General features: G+C 39.5%; 1 protein-coding gene and 1 long non-coding RNA gene across 3 annotated transcripts in view; one reads left to right on the forward strand and one right to left on the reverse strand.

Annotated features, from left to right (window-relative positions):
* The window catches only part of slc6a2 (solute carrier family 6 member 2), a 142,195-nt gene extending 130,006 nt beyond the window's left edge, over positions 1-12,189 (reverse strand). Inside the window, exons 1-4 of one of the 2 annotated variants that reach the window (XM_072279545.1) lie at positions 12,083-12,189; positions 11,369-11,811; positions 10,509-10,640; positions 2,603-2,840 (exon numbers count right to left, since the gene is read on the reverse strand). In XM_072279545.1, the coding sequence (XP_072135646.1) occupies positions 2,603-2,840; positions 10,509-10,640; positions 11,369-11,651 (653 nt within the window). In that variant the 5' untranslated portion in view covers positions 11,652-11,811; positions 12,083-12,189. Of the gene's footprint in view, positions 1-2,602; positions 2,841-10,508; positions 10,641-11,368; positions 11,812-11,926; positions 12,035-12,082 lie in introns of those variants that run through there. The other variant, XM_072279544.1, reaches the window with a different exon arrangement.
* LOC140210526 (uncharacterized) overlaps positions 10,739-19,101 on the forward strand; it is a 31,857-nt gene continuing 23,494 nt past the window's right edge. Inside the window, exon 1 of the long non-coding RNA XR_011889252.1 lies at positions 10,739-12,452. This is a non-coding gene — a long non-coding RNA (uncharacterized lncRNA). The remainder of the gene's footprint in view (positions 12,453-19,101) is intronic.

Consider the following 19,101-nt stretch of genomic DNA (forward strand, 5'->3'; position numbering starts at 1 on the left):
TAACACATGCGGAGCGTTTGATGGCTCTGGGCCATACTCACTAGAATTCAGAAGAATGAGGGGGGAATTTCATTGAAATATACCAAGTATTGAAAGGCCAAGTTAGAGTGGACGTGAAGCGGGTGTTTCAAATAGAGGGAGTGTCTAGAACCAAAAGGTGCAGCCTCAGCATTGAAGGATGTCCCTTTAGAACAGAGATGAGGAGGAATTTCTTTTGGCAGAAGGTGCTGAATCTGTGGAATTAATTGCCATAGACAGCTATGGAGGGCATATCATTGGGCATACTTAAAGGTAAATAGATTTTTGATTAGTAAAGTTGTCAAATGTTGCAGGGAGAAGGCAAGAGAATGGGGTTGAGAGGGAAAATACGTCAGCCATGATGGAATAGCAGAGCATAGCCAAATGGCATGATTCTACTCCTATATCGTATGGTCTTAACATTCATTAGGTACATACCTGGGATGACCGGTGTATGGTGAGAGGTAGAGCATATTGGGACAATACTTATTTGAATACTGAAGAATGGCAGGTGACCTTTTTGAAACAAAAAAGATTCTGTGATGACTCAATGCTGAGTGAATGCTCAGGGGATGTTTCCCAAAGTGTGGTTTTCTTCAACTAAGGTCATAGCATCAGAATAAAGAGATATTCAGTCTTGATGTAGATGAGGAAGAATTTTTGCATTAAAGGGTTGTAAATGATTGGAATTCTCTGCACCAGAAGGTTGTAAATATGCAGTCATTCAAAATATTCAAGGCAGAGATCAATAGACTTTTATATTACAGGAAATTGAAGGAAATGTGGAACATAATGTTGAAGCCAAGACTTGTCATGAACAGCAGAGTGGGCTTGGAGGGCTACACTAGCTCCTGTTCACGACTGATGCAGGGTTTCAACCCGTATTCAACAATTTCTTTCCTCTTACAGATGCTGCTCGAACTATTAGGTTACTTCAGTAGATAGATGATTGCTTTTTAGTTTTCTCATTCTAATAAATTCAACTAAAATGTAGACACTGCTCATCTCTCCACAAATGTTGTCTGACTTCTTGATCATTTCCAGCAATTTCTGCTTGTTTCTAAATTGGGTCTTGGTGTTTTTCTTATTATTGGAGGGCACCTAAAACTAGTATTATGATCCTTGTATAGTACATGTAACTAAGATTCTACCAGTTCTTTTAGAGCTCCATCAAATTTAACACTCTTGGACACCATAAAAGTAACTAATTTGACTCATTCATATGTAGGAAAAGCTGGCACACAGTTTTCAGTGCAAAATACAGAACTAGCTGTCCAGGTCCAATAGTCTCCTTTCAAATGTATTGGATGTGAAGTTTGGGACTGTTATCATAGAAATGGATTAAACTCAAAGGATAAAAATTATCCTTTCTAATCCAAGAATACGTTAAAAATCAAGTCATATCTGAATCACCATCTCTCACTGAATTTTAAATTTCATAAAGTTGGATTATCATTTCTTCAGTGTTCTATCGTTGTTGAAGAATTTAAGTGACATTAACTACAACAAAAGTTAAAATTCCTATTTTACATTTTCAGTCTTGTAACAATTTCAGTCATATGATTCTTTCTCTTTGTATTTCACTTTCCATGTCTGATTTGACTTTGAATTCAGTCATTTAATTTATATGGCATTTTTTTCTTTCTTCATAGCTTAGACAATAAACAGATACTTTGCCAAGTCACACAAGTCCCGACTGCCCTGGAGAAAGTGTTAAACTTTCAAATATCCTGCTGACAACAACTTGACAAACAGATCTACAGAGAAAGATTATAGGTGTGGAAAACTGATAAAGTTACTATAAAATTTGTTCACAATATTAGACATTTCATAATCTTCATACAGACTTAGCTTTCACCACAATAATGTCCAACTACATAAAAGTAATTAAAATTTAAAAACAAAGCATTATAACACACACAAAATGTTGGAGGAACTCATCAGATCGGGGAGCATCTATTGAAAGGAATGAACAGGATGCCTTGGCCTGAAATGTTGACTGTTTATTTGTCTCCATAGATGCTGCCTAACCTGCTGAGTTATTCCAGTATTTTGTGTGTATTATTCTGGATGTCCAGCCTCCGCAGAATCTCTTGTGTTTGTGATACGCAAAGCCCTGGTGCTTTTATTTCAAATACTAATTATCAGTATGATTTCCTACTCCGGTAAGTTCACAGGTTTATTACAACAAATATTGCCACCAAACTTCTCCACCTTTTAGCTGTTTTAAAATAAACCAAGATTATAAACTACCTTATTAGGGTAAGCTGATGCAGGTGAAGTTTGGCAATTTGTAAAACTGTCAGAAAGACCATTTGCCAATATGATTGTTTACCAGCTGTAACATAAGTGGCTATGAACTTTCTCCATTCAAAAGCATAGAAAGTTTAACCAAGTTTCACAAAGATTTAATGGACTTTAAACTATGTGCCAGTGCAGTGAATCAGAGGCTAAAATGTACTGCAATTCATCAGTATCTATCTATCTATATATATATATATATATATATATATCAAAGATTTTCCAAAGTCAGATTTATATATCACAGTTTTCAAGAACCAATAAAATAAAGGATTGAACTTACTCATAATACTCTGCAGCCGGTGTGATTTTATATTTTGAATATTTGGTTCCATTTCCCAGAATTGAGTTGTTGACTAGTTTAGGGTCAGTACAGTTCCGACTGTTCCAATGGTTATTGCAGTGTACCCATGGGAGGTCAGTGGTGAATGAAGAGAAGAGATAGTACAGAGACCAAGCTATGATGACGTTATAGTAAAAGCCAACATATAGGGCTATCAGTATCACAGTATAGCCCACACCTAAAAGAAAAAACATAGACACTTAATTTCTGTTAACCAGGGTACAATTTGCAATTCGCTGCAAAATGTGAAAACAATAACTAAGCTTTTCTTCTCTCTCTCCCTAACGTCAAGTGCTCCAATTTTCCCTCTTGCCCTGTCAAACACTCCATAGGAATGTTAGGGTATTTTAGAGTCTTAAAAAACAAATTCCATTTATCAAAGACAATTTAGCCTAATGGTTCATACTTTCCATGGTAATCACAGACCCGAAATTGCTAACTAATGGAGCAAACAGTACATATACTTTGGTTTTAACGTGGTGGTTGATAGGTTCTTGATTAGTAAGGCTACCAGGTGAGGACAGAAGAATGGGGTTGAGGGGGAAAAAATCAGTCATGATAGAAAGGTAAAGCGGACTCAGTGGTCTGAATGGCCTAATTCTGCTCCTGTGTCTTATGGTCTTGTGGTCTATGGGTTTTTCATGTCTGCCGATGTCAACTCCCTGCACAGTAGTAACACTTTGTTTGAAGCAATAGCATCATGTGGCAGTGGAACAGAGCCTAAGGGAAGAAAGAAAACTCGAAAGAAGTTGTATCCACAAGATAACTTAAAAATTGTGAAGTTTCTGAACCTTGCCCTTGTGTAAGCTGGCTCTTAAAACTGTCAACAACTTTGAAAAGCTTTTAAAACTATGAAAAACTAAATGGTTAAAGTTTTTAGAATTTAAAATTAAAACACCAATTGAATTAACTAATGAAAAGCTAATTCAAATAATAAAATAGGTTAACTTCATCACCATTGAAATTGATGGTTACACCATTTATGGTCGGGTCGAACCTGGAGCAGGTTTGGAAGGCAGACTCCACAACACAAGTGAGGGGAGACTGAAGCAAATTCATGCTCTGCCATTGGACTCCATGAAGAGCTGAACAGTAGAGTTTAGTTGGCAAACCAATAACAAATTGCAGCCAGCACATGTTGACCATCCACTTTAGCATGGAAATCCAAATCTTGGTGGCAGATACTCAGAAAAAAAAACACTATCTTTTCCAGAAATGTTTTCCAAGTTAGTATACGGAGAGATCTTAAAACTTGTTTTCTTCCATTGGATGTTCTTAATTCTTTTTAACACTTGTGCTGGCTATCATTTTAAATTAGTCACAGACACTTGAGCCTCTAGTTTTCTTGAATATAATATCAATTACAACAAAGAACCTGTATTCTCATGTTGCAGAACACATTGGCTTTCCCTCTACTGTGAATTCTGTGTCAGAGGGTAATTTGTTGTTAAAATATATTAAAACTGCACTTCTAATAGTCCCTGAGCAAACATATTGACTGCATTTTAGACATTTGTTCATAACATATTGATTACATTCTGTTATTTAGCAAGAAATATTTACTTGAACAATAAAGCTAACCTCAGGGTTACTTATTGAGTCTTTACAATGGCCTTTTTAATGTCATCTGTACATTAATGACATAATGACCAGGGCGATATTAAGACTTTGTGATCAAACATAATGTTGCAAAAGGTATTGCAGCAACTTCCCTTTTGAAACGTATTCACTATGTGAATCATGGCAAAATGTCAACTTATACAACTTGTTCTTACAGAAAACTTTTTGTGCCAAAGAACTGTTCTGCAGATGTTGAAAAGCAGAATAGTGGCATATTTCTCTTTATTGTGCTGAAGTATAAATACCAGGAATAATGCAAGCAAGTGTTCCTTTGGCAACATTCCCCAGCCTTCCATTTTATAGACAATAAGTCCAAACTGCAAATGCCACAATTAATCACCATCCTCCTTTTTATATCTTCTAATTTTTTTTCAAAAATCTCACAAGATTACTTCCCCTCTTTTCCTGCAACGGTAATGTAATGCCAACCAACATCGTCTGAGAAAGTAGGGATTGGATGTTGGGTCCAACTAATTGCCATAATTCAGACTGTCAATGAACACATTTGTTTAACGATGGGAATACTCAAGTGGTGCCCATAATTCATCAACTTTTAAACTCCAAGGAATACTGTTACTATTAGCATGGATTTTTCTAAATCACATTAACTAAATTGCTGTAATTTCTTCCTCAAATTTCCTTAAATGAATCAAATTACTTTAGCAATTAACATGCCTTTTCCTAAACTTCATCACAAGTATATATGGGCTTAACAGATCATCTATTCATTTATCATTTTATGAAGTAACCATTGGTTGAAAATGAAACAAATGCTTAGAGAAAACTTGGGAATAAATTTGTCAAATAATGTTTCTCATAAGAGCCTTATTGTCTCTTAACAAGGTGGTGAATTTAATCTTTATACAATTACACATATGAGCAAATGTCAGCCCTCTTACTTAAAAAAAATCTTAAACTCTTACTGTCTTGATTTACTGCCTTGAAGGTCCAAATAAGTGAAATAAGATGGGGGTGGAGCTACTGTGCAAGATCAAGATAATTTGCAGAAACTTGTAAAATTAGTCAGCTCCATCATGAGGACTAGCTTCTGTAAAATCCAAGACATCTTCAAGCTGTGCTGCCTTAGGAAGGTGGCACCCATCATTAAGGATTCCCACCACCCAGGACATGTCCTCCTCTCACTGTTACCATCAGGAAGGAGGTACAGAAGCTTGAAGACACACACATTCAAGAACAGCTTCTTCCCCTCTGCCATCTGATTTTCTAAATGGCCATTGAACCCATGAATACTACTTCATTACAATTTTTATTTCTGTTTTTTTGCATTACTTATTTTAATTTAACTATTTAATAAATATATATATTTAATGTAACTCAATCATCTTCTCTACATTTATGTATCATCTATTTCATTGTACTGCTGCCATAAAGTTAACAAATTCCACGACTTTCGCTGGTGATATTAAATCTGCTTCTTATTCTGAACAAGGGCTGGAATGTGAACAATACCACAATCTATCATTATGCCACCAGAATTAGAATTCCAAGGGTTTAAATATCTTGTTAATTTTCTTTCATTATGAGATGAAATGTATTGGACTTCATTAAACAGATTCAATATATTTTTCAACATATTTTTGCTTTGTTCCTTTTGAAAATGCCAAAACTGCAACTTCTTAAGGTAGTTTTATAATTCTTAATAGAGGCGGACAAATGCCATCCATTTTAAAGAGATGGAGAACTTCTCGGTAGGATTTATTTAACAACTTATTTTCAGCGTTGGTGCATCTTTCTTTAAAAAAAACAACTCATGAAGGACTGTTAGCTATCTTTTGTGAGAGCTTGTTTTCTGCGCTGTTTTCTTCCCTTTTGCAACTTGAACACACCTACCCATTCCTTTAATGAAAAAGCTCTATGCGAATATACAAATCCTTTCCTTTATATGCATAAACCTAAAGGCTAGTGTTTTCTAGCTGTTTAGTTTAACAGTGATTGGTCAATATATCTTCACCTATCAATTATCAGCAGGTGGCATCCTAGATTACATGAATCCTGCCTGATTTCGCAACATGAAAATCAGCAACTCAAATTCAGTAACTGAGCATTGCATACATTTTTGGCCATCACACATTAGTAAGGATGTTTTAGCACAGGATAGACTGTAGGGGAAATCTGCAAGGCTTTACCAGGGTTGAAAAATTCTATTAAAGAGGAGAGATGTGTAATTGGACTTGCTCTTCCACTGGTACAAAGTTGAAAGAGGGGACACTTATCACATTATGTGGTACTTGGCCAGGGGAAACAGAAAGCTCTGATTATCTTTGGCAGAGAGATCAGTTTAGGGAGTATAAAGTTAAATTAATTGATCAAAGCATCTGGAGGGAGTTGAGAAAATTTATTTCTACGCCATAAGTGGTGGGGTCCAGAATTCACTGCTTGAAAGGATGGTGGGAGAAGAAACGTTCACAACATTTAAAATCTATGTGGATACCTACTTGATATGCTCTGGACCAAGAGCCAGAAGTGGGATTAACTCAAAGTCTAATTTTGGCTGACAAGTACATAATGGCCAAAAAGCTCTCTTTTATGAACTGCACTTAGCTAACAGACATTATAGTGCTTTCTAGACTTGATGGGCTCATCTTTCTACAGAACTGGTATTAGGCAAACAGGAAAAAGAAGTAGCATTGTCTCCTCCTCCACCTACCTCTTTCCACTCCCATTCATCTTTGAGTCCCGTATTGAAGTAAGATGTTTATGATGGCATACATTAGCACTGCAGATATTAGAAGTATCACAATGCTCCTAACCCCTAAGGTTTATAGCTATCTTTGCCTGACAACTAATGTGTCTGAGGTGGGCTTTTAAGGTAAAGTAGTCTTTGACATATTGTAACTGATCACATTGTGAAAATGAAAATTACTTAAAAAAACACAATATTAGGGATAGTGGTGTTTAAGATGTTTTTAGATAGACTCACGAATATGCAGGGAATGGGAGGATATAGAGGGGGAAGAAATGTAGTTTGATTTGACATGACGTTCAGCATAGACATTGTGAGTTATAGGACCTATTCCTGTGTTATACTGTTCTACATTTTTTATTCTATACATTGGTAAAAGTTGCAATTTTCATTCCCCAACAAAACCATTGCATTCCAGTTATGTCTGGTGAAGGTGGCATAAAACAAAAAGCTGGCAGCAGTGCACATCTCAAGAGATGTGGGGATTCATATGAATGTGTACGGACTACTAACGATTGTGTACAGGGAAAATAAACCAAAAAAGGTGAATGAACTGTTAACCTTTCTAGCTGACGGCATTACAAATTGAGGAAGTTCTGTTATAAGTAAACAATGTTTAGATCACATCAAAAACACAGGGTGCATTTCTCAGAACCATATCACCATAGCGATATTATTGACATATGACACAGCATTATACAGATTTGGCATTACGAGGGTTCAATTTTAAGAGAAATGGCTAAAATAAGTGGGTTAGAGATAGTTTATTTTTCATGAGAGAGGGAGAAAGAAATGGTGAGGGGACTTAACATTAAAACCAGAGGGGTGCCAGAAGGTTGCATCTCCCTGCACAAAAAGTTAGAGGTGCCAGCTTAATAAGTAATTTTTAAATCGGAGTAGACTGAAAGATTATCTCATTCAAATACAAGATTTTGAAAGAGGGAAATAGAGTTAATAGTCAGTCACTCTTTTTATCCTGATGAAAACTGTAGATGTGGGTATACCAAATCTTCAGAAGATGAGGGAGCCATTAGATTCTGATAAAAAAAAATTAGATTCAAAGCTAGAAATTATAGGAATTTGCCACATTTTATTGCTGTGGATGCTCAGCCATTGTGGAGATGCACTCAGAGCTGAAATTGGTAACTTATTAAGTCAAAATTGAATTAATTCTCATTTGCACAAATACATGCATGCAAAGATGCAGTGAAAAACTTAGATGCCGCAGCATCACAGGCACCAAAGGAATCAGGGGACGTAAAGATTGGGGCAGGGGGGAAGTAAACTAAGACTGCCACCATCTTTTTGAATACAAAAGAGGTTCAAGAGGCTCCAAATTTTGTGATTTGTGAAATATTTTTGTTGGGAATAGGTGCTTCATATCCAATTTTGAGTTAGAATATAGCACATTGAACAGTCAGGCACTTTTAATGGGCAGTACGACCCATCTCTGCCAATGTCCTGGAAACTCACATAGTGTGCTGTTCTATGTTCTAATGGAGCTGTTTCCCTCTAGTGGAGGGATGGGAGAGACCTCCACTTGTACCAAGGTACATACTGACAAGCAGCATGCACCACCTCCAGTGAGGAGTCCAGTGCAATTACCTGCCCAAATCGTAAGGAGGTTTGGTTATGTGACTACTAGTCACATAATAGAAAAGGCTGAGCAAGGTAAGACTTTTCCCTTTGGAGTGATGGAAGATCAGAGGTGACTTGATTGAGCAGTATAAGAACAGTTATTTATTTACTTAGAGACACAGCATGGGGAACAAGCCTTTCCAGCCCACCGAGTCACATCACACAGCAACCCATCAACTTAACCCTAGCCTAATCAGGGGACAATTTACTATGACCGATTGACTCCGGGAAGCACCCAGAGGAAACGCATGCACAGACGTGAAGGAACATACAGATGTGCATGGTGAGGGCACCTGAAATGAACCCTGAACTCTGATGGCCCGACCTGTAATAGCATTTAAACTATGCCCTACAGTGGTATAGATAGGGTGAGCAGCCAGCATCTTTTTCCCAGAGCGGCAATGGCCAGTACCAGAGGGGATGCTTTTCAGCTGAGTGTGGGAAGTTTAGGGAAGATAGCAGAGAAAAGTTTTTTTATATATATAGAGAGAGTGGTGGATGTCCTGAACACACTGCCAGGGGTGGTGGTAGAGGCTGATACAACAGGGACATTTAAGAGACTCTTAGATAGGCACATGGATTCAAGAAGATGGAGTGTCATGGGTTGTGTAGGGGGGAAGGTTAAGTTGATCATGGTGTATGTTTAAGTAGGTCAGTACAACATTGTGGGTCAGAGGGACTGCACTGCTATAAGCTTACTTTTATTGTGTTTTATTTAGAGAAACAGAACAGAACAGGCTCTCTGGTCCAACCCGCTGCACCTCCCAGCAACCCCTCTATCTTAATTCTAGCCTACTCAAAGGACAATTTACAATGACTTGCTTACCGGCATGTATTTGGACTGTGGGAGTAAACCGGAGGCGCCCGGAGGAAACCCACGCACCACAGCAAAGGCATAGAAACCTGCTCCAGACGGCATTGGTATTGAACTCCGACACCCTGAGCTGGAATAGCGTCATGCCAATCGCTAAGCTATGTTCTATCTTCTAGTGCCAGCTCTTGCTGAGCAGGCAAAAGGTCATAATTTTGACGCAGCCTACATTACTAAAATATGCCCAAGGCGGGACATGCTCGCTTGAGAAAACACAGGTGAGAAACAGCAATTTCAAAGAAAACTGTAATTTTACTACCAGCTTAAATATGGTCACATCATCTTCCTTCCTCACTGAGGTGTATCTGGACTGTTGAAAACATTAGTTTGTAGAAGGCTCACTGGTTTCTCTTCTCCGTAGGCTGCATCTTAATTAATAATTGCTAATTGTTGATGAATAACATCGTTAACAAACAACCCCCCCCAATTAAATCATTACCCGTTTTGCAGACAATCTAACAAGGTATAAGACTGCAACATTTAAACAGTTTTTTAAAAAAACATAGAACATAACTCTATAGGCTAGAGCATGGGTTTGTCTATGGTAAGATCGCCTTTAGTAAATCATAAGGCATTTGGCACTGAATCCTACCCCGGACAGCCAAACCAATGGGAAACTGTTAAGAATTTTGGAATGGGATACTCGGTGGCTTCCATTTCCCTCCCAAATCTGCCAACCATACGGGAATAACCAGGACAGATCAATTCCACGAGCCGGCAAACTAGACTCTGTAAATTCAACGATACATTATTCCCCTGCATAAATTATATAACAATTCGAAAACAGCACATAGTCTATGGTTAGCTTTAGCTTACTGCATAAAATTGACTTTATCACATTTCCTGCATTCAGTCCTAGACTCACAGTCATCTTCACGAGTGTTATAAATGTTAACAAAATGGTGTGTTATCAAGTGCAAACGCTTCCATTTGGTTCGTTATCTTACTGAAATTCCACGCGAGACATGCGAATTAATAGGCTACTTCTGCTGAAAACTGCAAAGACAAATCACCTTTGAATATAGGACAGATTTTCCATACGGTGGCGGCGCCCTCGCGGTTGTATTGTCCCAGTGCCAACTCCATGTAAAACAAGGGCATTCCAGCGATTAGCAGAAATAACAAGTAAGGGATGAGGAATGCACCTGGGGAAAGAGGAAGAGCACAGTGTGTTTATTTGTGGAACTGAGGACCAGGGAACATGCCACAGTATCACCAGCGCTTTGATCGCTCCGTGGCAGCCAGCGATTCTGGCTCCAAACACCGCCTGACCGAGGTTAGGTGTGGTGTACGATTTCGCCAATGAAAAGTTAGACTGAAGCATCATATCAATAAGGCGTCAAGACAATGTTTCCATTCTTCGATCGCCCCGGAAAGCATGTGAACCGAGGAACTGCTCTTCCAGCGACCGTGCGGAGATAATCAGAACTGTATGTGTGGTCTTCTGTCACCCGTTCTTGGATTGCGTCCGGCCCCGGTACCAGAGGAATATTTTGTAACACCATTTTAGTGAAGAGAACCAGTTGTAAGAATGCACTCCTAAAATGGCTAAGCTTGAATCGATGCTTCGTTAAAGTGCAGTTCCTTTCATCCTGTGCTTCAGAAAGTGAGAGATCCGTCATGAGAGGGTACGGGGAGTGTTTACGTGGGTTGGACTTTGCCCCCCAATGGATTATCGGATTAAACCCAGGCTAGGTTATGAGGCTTTACACCGTCTCCGGGCGGCGAGGTCATTAGAAAGAACCCCTTCCTTCTCGGAAGTTCACAGAAATCACAGCCGCCTCGATACACAGACCGGTCGCTGCTTTTAATACCATTCTTCCATCAAATCAATTCAAGCAGAACAGGGAAATTAAAAGAAAGTTTCACTCACCGCCTCCGTTCTTGTAGCAGAGAAAGGGGAATCTCCACACATTGGCCAGGTCCACGGCAAAACCGACAACAGAAAGTAAGAAGTCGATCTTCTTTCCCCATGTCTCCCTGCCTTCCTGTTCTGTCCCGGCTGAGCTGTTGATGATAGCTGTGTTTGCGTACTGAACCCCATTGCGTTCTTTTACCAGAACGAGCTCCATCTCCTTCCTCTCCACATCGTTGCACTCTATCATTGGAGCAACAGATGCCAGCTTGTGATCAGAAGGCACTTGCTTATTCATCATTCTTGTCTGCGCGAGTGTGGCAATGTTTGGGAGAAGCGGGGACACGGGAATAAACGTATACAACACCACCAAATGTCAGACCGGTCAGAGGGGAAAAAAATAGGTCACAGCACTGGCAATCCTGATGAAGCCTGGATAGGAGTTCCTCAGCGGCCGCCAGCTGTAGAGACATAAAACAAAATGAAAACAGTTGCTTTATCACTTAATAGAAGCATCACGTAAGGAAAAATAGATATAGGACTATGGTCATCGGAGTTTAAAATGGTGCACAGTACTTCAATCGAGAAGAGTGGGGCAATAAATGTAAAGGTGGTAAGTCGAGATGGGATCACTCCAGAGTCCGGAACAGACTTTAGCTTCCGATGGAAGTTTAAGAGGCAATGATCTGCAGGCAGTGTTAAATGTCAGGTTTTAAACCAGGCTCCACTCACTTCACGTGGTCTGAAGTCAGTATTTTGCCAAACAGTGCCACCACTTGACTCCTGCGTGTTCTCAACCCATCCCGATATGAGAGAGACATCTGCAGACTAAATTCAAGGCACGCGGTTTCCCGCCACACTCCCGAGCAGTTGTTGTGATTGGAACGCCTCAATTAAACAAAACTCTTGTTCACTGGAACTTAACCGCTCGAAGTCTGCGCTTCATAACGGGATTTTCCATTTTATTGAAACTAGAACAACTTTCATTATTTTCTGCATTTAGCAGAACCTATGTCTATGATGTTAATTTGCAAGGAGTGGATTCACTGTCCTATAAACGGGTTTTCTTTCGTCAGACTCCCGTTAGACAGCAGGGACTCAGGTAAATACATTAGCTTTGAAATCGTAGAATATTGTTGCCACCTGCAACATTTCATCAGGTCTCACGAGAGCACCGTGGCGGGTCTTAAAAAATGGTCTTGGTCTTGGGATGTTCGTTGGGGTGGGATTTTTGTTAGTTAAGTAAGCAAGCTCGCCGGCATCGTCCAGTGTTAATAATAGCGGATCCACCGCTTTGGCTAGGAAGCCCGCCTCGCGTGCAGTTTTCCCAACCGCTACTGGAAAAGTAATTGTGGCAACCGCCTTCACACAATATTTCCATGACATTCAGAGATGCCTCCAGAGTAGTGCAGGACAATGATTTAAAAAAAAACAACTAGCTCCTCTCTAGCAAAATAACCGATTTTCTCCACAGAAGTAAACCCCTTGCAGAACCGAAGTTCTTTATTGTTAGAGTGAAGGTTTGATTATATTCCTGTACCCATAATTAATGCAGTGTGGAAGTAGAATCCACTATTTGTCAACTTCTTCAGGACTTGCAACGACATAATAGTCTGAGGACTTTAAGACTGAGATCTTGGCAAAAATCATTAAAGGATTCCTAAAACAGGTCACCTCTCTCTGAAAGTGGATGTAAATATGGTTGGCATTTCCTGGGTGGACTTACAAGTTGTACAAACACAGCACATATATTCTCCCTAAAGGACACACTGAACACAAAGCAAAAATGTTTTATTTTCTGTGAAGAGCAGTAACACTCTGCAGCTTTCTGGCAGCTCCTAAACTTCACCCATCTCCACAACAGCCCAAAGATATCAAACATTGCGTATCAGTGAATACTGAATATGGTTGCGTATGTTTTTGTTGGCATTTGCAAGATCATTATAGTCAGGACTAGTTGTCCTTAGAAGTTGGAAATGAGTGTTTTTACAGTAGCATCCAATGTACACAAAACTGGAAGACACAGTTTTGCTTTACACTGCATTCCATTGTATCACAGACTAACTACAACACAGCAGAAAGACATTCTGTGCTGATCAAAAAGAGAGCTGCTAAGGCTAATGCAATTTTCCATCATTTAAATCCATAACTCCTTAAATGCACAAATGTGGTGAAGCTTCTGCATCTATCAACCAGTCAGACAGTTTGAGACATGGGAGATTGCAGATACTATAAAGCTGGGCAAAGCCCAAATTACCAGAGGAACTCAATGGCTCAGCAGCAACTATGGAGAGAAATAATTGAAAGTTTGGGTCGAGACCGACTCTTACTCGTTCCTTCGAATCCATCACTTACTTTAAATTTATGATCCCCATTTTTGAATCTTCTACTAAAAAAGGTTCTTCCTATTTATTTTGCCTACACCACTCACAATTGCTTATGTATCAACTAAATCTTTCCTCTGCCATCAGTTCCAAAAGATAACAACTTTTGATTATTAAGCAACACACATAAAAGTTGCTGGTGAACGCAGCAGGCCAGGCAGCATCTCTAGGAAGAGGTACAGTTGACATTTTGGGCCGAGACCCTTCGTCAGGACTAACTGAAAGAAGGGCTAGTAAGAGATTTGAAAGTGGGAGGGGGAGGGGGAGATCCAAAATGATAGGAGAAGACAGGACGGGGAGGGATGGAGCCAAGAGCTGGACAGTTGATTGACAAAAGGGATGTGAGAGGATCATGGGACGGGAGGCCCAGGGAGAAAGGGGGAGGGGGGAAAAGCCCAGAGGATGGGCAAGGAGTATAGTGAGAGGGACAGAGGGAGAAAAAGGAGAGAGAGAGAGAAAAAGAATATTCTTATTTTGGATAATTTGCCTGTCTTGGACCAGAATCAGAATTAGGTTTATTATCCGACATGTGTCATGAAGTTCATTGTTTTGCAGCAGCAGTATGGTGCAAGACATCAAATTACTATAGGTTACAAAAATAAATAAATAGTAAAGAATAAATAGTGAAGTATAACAAGATTGATTTCATGGGCTCATGGACCATTCAGAAATCTGATGGCAGAGTGGAAGATGCTGTTACTAAAACATTGAGCGTGTGCTTTCAGGCTCTTGTATCTTCTCCCGGATGGCAGTAACAAGAGCGGGGTGTGTCCTTGATGGTGAATGTCCTAAATGATGGATGACACTTCTAGAGGCACTGTCTTTGAAAGATGTCCTCGATGGTGGGGAGATTTGTGCCTGTGGTGGAGCTGGCCAAGTCTACAGCCTCTTTTGATCCTGTGTTTTAGAGCTTTCATACCAGGCAGAGATGCAGCTAGTCAGAATGTTCTCCACTTTACATCTATAGTAATTTTGCATGGGTCTCTGGTGACATACCAAATCTCCTCAAACTCCAAATGACACAGAGCTGCTGGCATGTCCTCTTCATGATTGCATCAATGTGTTGGGCCCAAAATAGACTCTCTGAGACGATGACCCCAGGAACTTGAAGCAGCTTACCCTCTTTACTGCTGACCCTTCAATAAGGACTGGTGTGCTTTTCTGACTGCCCTTTACTGAAGTCCAAGGTCAATTCCTTGGTCTTGCTGACACAGAGTGTGAGGTTATTGCTGTGACACAACTCAACCAGCCAATCTATCTTATTCCTGTATGCCTCCTCATTGCCATCTTAGATTCTGCCAACAGCAGTGGTGTCATCAGCAAATTTACAGATGGTGCCTGAGCTGTGCCTAGTCAGACAGTCATGAAGGTAGATAGTGTAGAGCATCTCTGAGGTAAGCCTGTGTTGATTGTCAGTGAGGAGGAGATATTATTATTGATCTGGTCTGACCGTGATCTATCGATAAGGAACCTGAGGATTCAGTTGAAGAAAGAAGTACAGAGGCCCAAGTTCTGAAACTTGCTAAGTAGGTCTGAGGAGATGATGGTGTTGAAAGCTGAGCTGCTGTCTAAGTGCTCCAAAGCCCAGTGAGAGCCAACAAGATTGTGTCTGCTGTAGACCTGTTGTTGCAGTAGGTGAATTACAGGTCCAGGTCCTTGCTCAGGCAGGAGTTAATTTTAGCAATGATCAACCACCCAAAGCACTTCATCACAGTAGATGTAAGTACTACTGTGTGATCACTTACAATAGGATCTCGTGGGCTTTCAATTTTTCAGCATTTCATGTAGTCCATATTGTATCTTCACATGGACTACATCAAATGCACTGCTATTATGAGTCCTTCTTGTTACCTTCTAAAGAAATTAATTATTAGTCAGACACAACCTTCCCTTGACCAATCAATACAGATTGCCCCTGACTAATCTACACTTTCTAAATGAAAGTTTATGTTGCTCCTTTAAATGGACTCCAATGATTTTCCTACCCCACAGATAAAATGAGTAGCTTTATTTGTATTGCTCCACCACCGATGACCTCCAATAATACGATGGAAGCAGCCCTCAAATCCACTGCTCCAATCCTGTAGCCGGAGAGAGTTGAAAAGTTGCAATGAGAGCCTTTGCGGTATCACCAGTGTTCACTTTTACCTTGAAACATTTGCAATATCAGTAATATTCACTTGTACCGTGAAAGCTTTACCCATTAACATTCCAAATTCCTGGAACTACAAATCAATGTCAGTAATCATAGTTTAACCCTTGAAAGTCTGTTTTCTTTTTCCTGCAGAACCATTACATCTCTACATTTTTAGATCCAAACTGGATTTCCTCATAATTGTTACAATTTTGTCAACTCTATTTTTTTTTGCATTGTAATACTTCTTTCCACATTTCTTGTAACATTACCTATCAGTGTGTCATTTGCTAAGCTGGCATAGTAAAGTGATAAACTGTTACAACCTGCACATAATTTCCACAAACAAGCTGCTTCTTTAAATATAAATGGTAAAGTATTGATTGTTGCTTGGCTAGTTTTCCCTGCCAGTTGAACAAACTGCCTTCCGTTCCAAGAGCTTCACATTTAGTCAATCATCTAATGATGGACTTTGCAAAGACCTTTAAAGCACCATATAACTAACATTTACAAGGTCCCTAAACACTCCCCACTGCAATGTTCAGTGGCTTCTTCAAAAGAAAAACTTCAGGTATGATCTATCTGCAAATCCATTTTGGTTCTTGTTGAACAGCTGAAACATTTCTAACAATTCAAGCTACAGAATTCAGGAATTTCCCATTAACTAGAATTTAGTGGCATAGAGATATAGAAGTGTACAGGATAGAAATAGGATGTTTGACCGACCATATCCTGCTGATTATCTACATTAATCTCAATTGTCTGCATTAATTTTATACCCCATCTCCCATGCCCTGCTCATTTAACTACCTGGCTAGATACCCCTAAGTGTTGTTACTATTCTGTCTTTCACTGCCTCCTGTGCCAGCTCATTCCAGATACAGATCACATTTTGCATGATAAATTTGCCCCTTAGATCTCCTTTAAACTGCTTCCCCCTCACTTTAAAATTATGCCCTCTCGTCTTGGACACAGCTACCATGGGAAACAGATTCTACTTTCTACCCTTTCCTACACCTGTCATAATATTATACACCTCTATCACTCTGACGGATAATTCCCCAATTTCCCTGAAGTAACATAAGAAATTATACTATATAAAGAGGTTAATCTTAAATCAAGATGGAGTTTATAGTCAAGGTGTCTGTAATTTTCTTTCACTCATTTCCCTGAAAATCTTGAAATGGGCACCACCTGGTTCAAAGAATTTGGTTTCCTTTAGTAAGGTTATTTTTGTAATTTTGCTTTTGATACTATTCATGAGTTGTTGTTCTCGATGTAACATTCGTTTTCTCTGTCCTACTATCCTGTTTCTCTGTAGGATAAAGATGAATAAATAATGAAACAAAATTGTCATTCAACATAATACCCCTTCCTAGGACTCAGCCTATAGTTTTCAATACTATAGCATTTCAAATGCTCATCTAAACATATCTTGAATGCTGTGAGAAGACCTGCCTTCTATCGACCCCTCAGATAATGGGTTTCAGGTTTCAACTAACCTTTGGGCGCAAATACTATTTGAAAAATTCTCTTTGCCTTAGACCTATGTTTTCCAGCCAGAGACAGATTTGCTAAGGGGAAAACTTTCTCACTGCCTTTCCTATCTTTAGCTCTCATAATGTTGTATAAGTCAATCAGGTGATTCATCGGCTTTCTTCACCTTAAAGAAGGCAAACCCAGCCTATCCAGAACCCTTTCATACCTGAAGGTTTTTTCCTAGGCAACATACTGGTGAATCCGATCTTTAATCTCTCTAGCGCAATCACTTCATTCTGAAAGAGTAATGACATAAATTACGCATAATCCTCTAGCTAGGGGCTAATTAATGTTTTATATAGCTGCACCATCAACTCCTTGCTCTTATATTCTATGTTCCATATAATGTAGGTAATTATTCCACTTGCTTCTTAAATATTTTACCCATCTGTGCTAACTGTCTTTAGGGATCCTTGGACATGAATACAAAGGTCCTTCTGTTCCTCAGTCCATCCAAGAGTTCTGCATGTATTAGCCATTTTCCCAAAGTGTAGCACCTCATATTTCTATAGGGTAAGTTCCATCTGGCATTTCTCTGCCTATTGTAATCAATATCATTCCAAAACCTAGAATATCTCATCTCACCTCATCTAGAATGTCCCACCACCAATCTTTTCACCATGTGAACTTACTGATCAGATTTCCACCACTCTCAGTTCATCAGATTTTCTTTGATGAAGATTGGTACTATTAGCCCTACTCCCACACTTGCACCTTCTAGACTTATTACTAATATTTTACCCCTTAATGTACTACTTTTGCTGCATCTCACATTTCTCTGTCAAATGTGTTTGAACCATCCTAATTGTTCTGAGTCATATACAACTCATTGTCCTGTATGTTCTTCCTAGAAACAGACCCAAAGGTCCAGAAATCTAAAGCCGTCCCTCCGACACCATCTTTTCAGCCAGTCATTTGTTTAACCTATCCTCCTCCTTTTCCTGTTCCTGCACTCAAAATAATCTGTGGTGAGGAAGGCAAATGCAACGTTAGCATTCATTTCCAGGGGACCAGAGTATAAAAACAAGGATGTAATGTTGAGTCTTTATAAAGTGATCCGGTGAGGCCTCGCATGGAATTTTGGGTCACTTATCTTAGAAAGGATGTGCTGAAACTTGAGAGTTCAAAGGGGGTTCACAAAAACGATTCCAGCTATTGAATCATGAAAGGCCTTGATAGAGTGGATGTAGGGAGGATATTTCCTATGGTGGGTGAGTCTAAGACCAGAGGACACAGTCTTAGAACAGAGGGGCATCCTTTTAGAATGGAGATGAAGAGGAATTTCTTTAGCCAGAGAGTAGTGAATCTGTGGAATTCTTTGCCACAGGCAGTTATGTTGGTCAAGTCTTTATGTATATTTAAGGCAGATGTTGATAGACTCTTGATTAGTCAGGGGCATGAAGAGATACTGGAAGAAGGCCTAATTCTGCTCCTAAATCTTATGGTTTTATGACAACTTCAAAGGTGCTGCTTTTTAATCTGCTACCAAGTCCTCTGAATTCCTGCTGATGTACTGTAGTCCGTCAAGGCTGTGAGTTATGTAGATAACATAAGAAACTCACAGCCTTGACGGACTACAGTACATCATGTTCAAAACATGCACTGACTGAAGCTGGTCAGACTCTGGCATTTTGTCCTGATTGCCATCCAACTACAACTATCTAGGATGTTCATACACCACAGGCCATACAGCA

This window comes from Mobula birostris, chromosome 15 (genome assembly GCF_030028105.1).
Source record: "Mobula birostris isolate sMobBir1 chromosome 15, sMobBir1.hap1, whole genome shotgun sequence".
NCBI lineage: Eukaryota > Metazoa > Chordata > Chondrichthyes > Myliobatiformes > Myliobatidae > Mobula > Mobula birostris.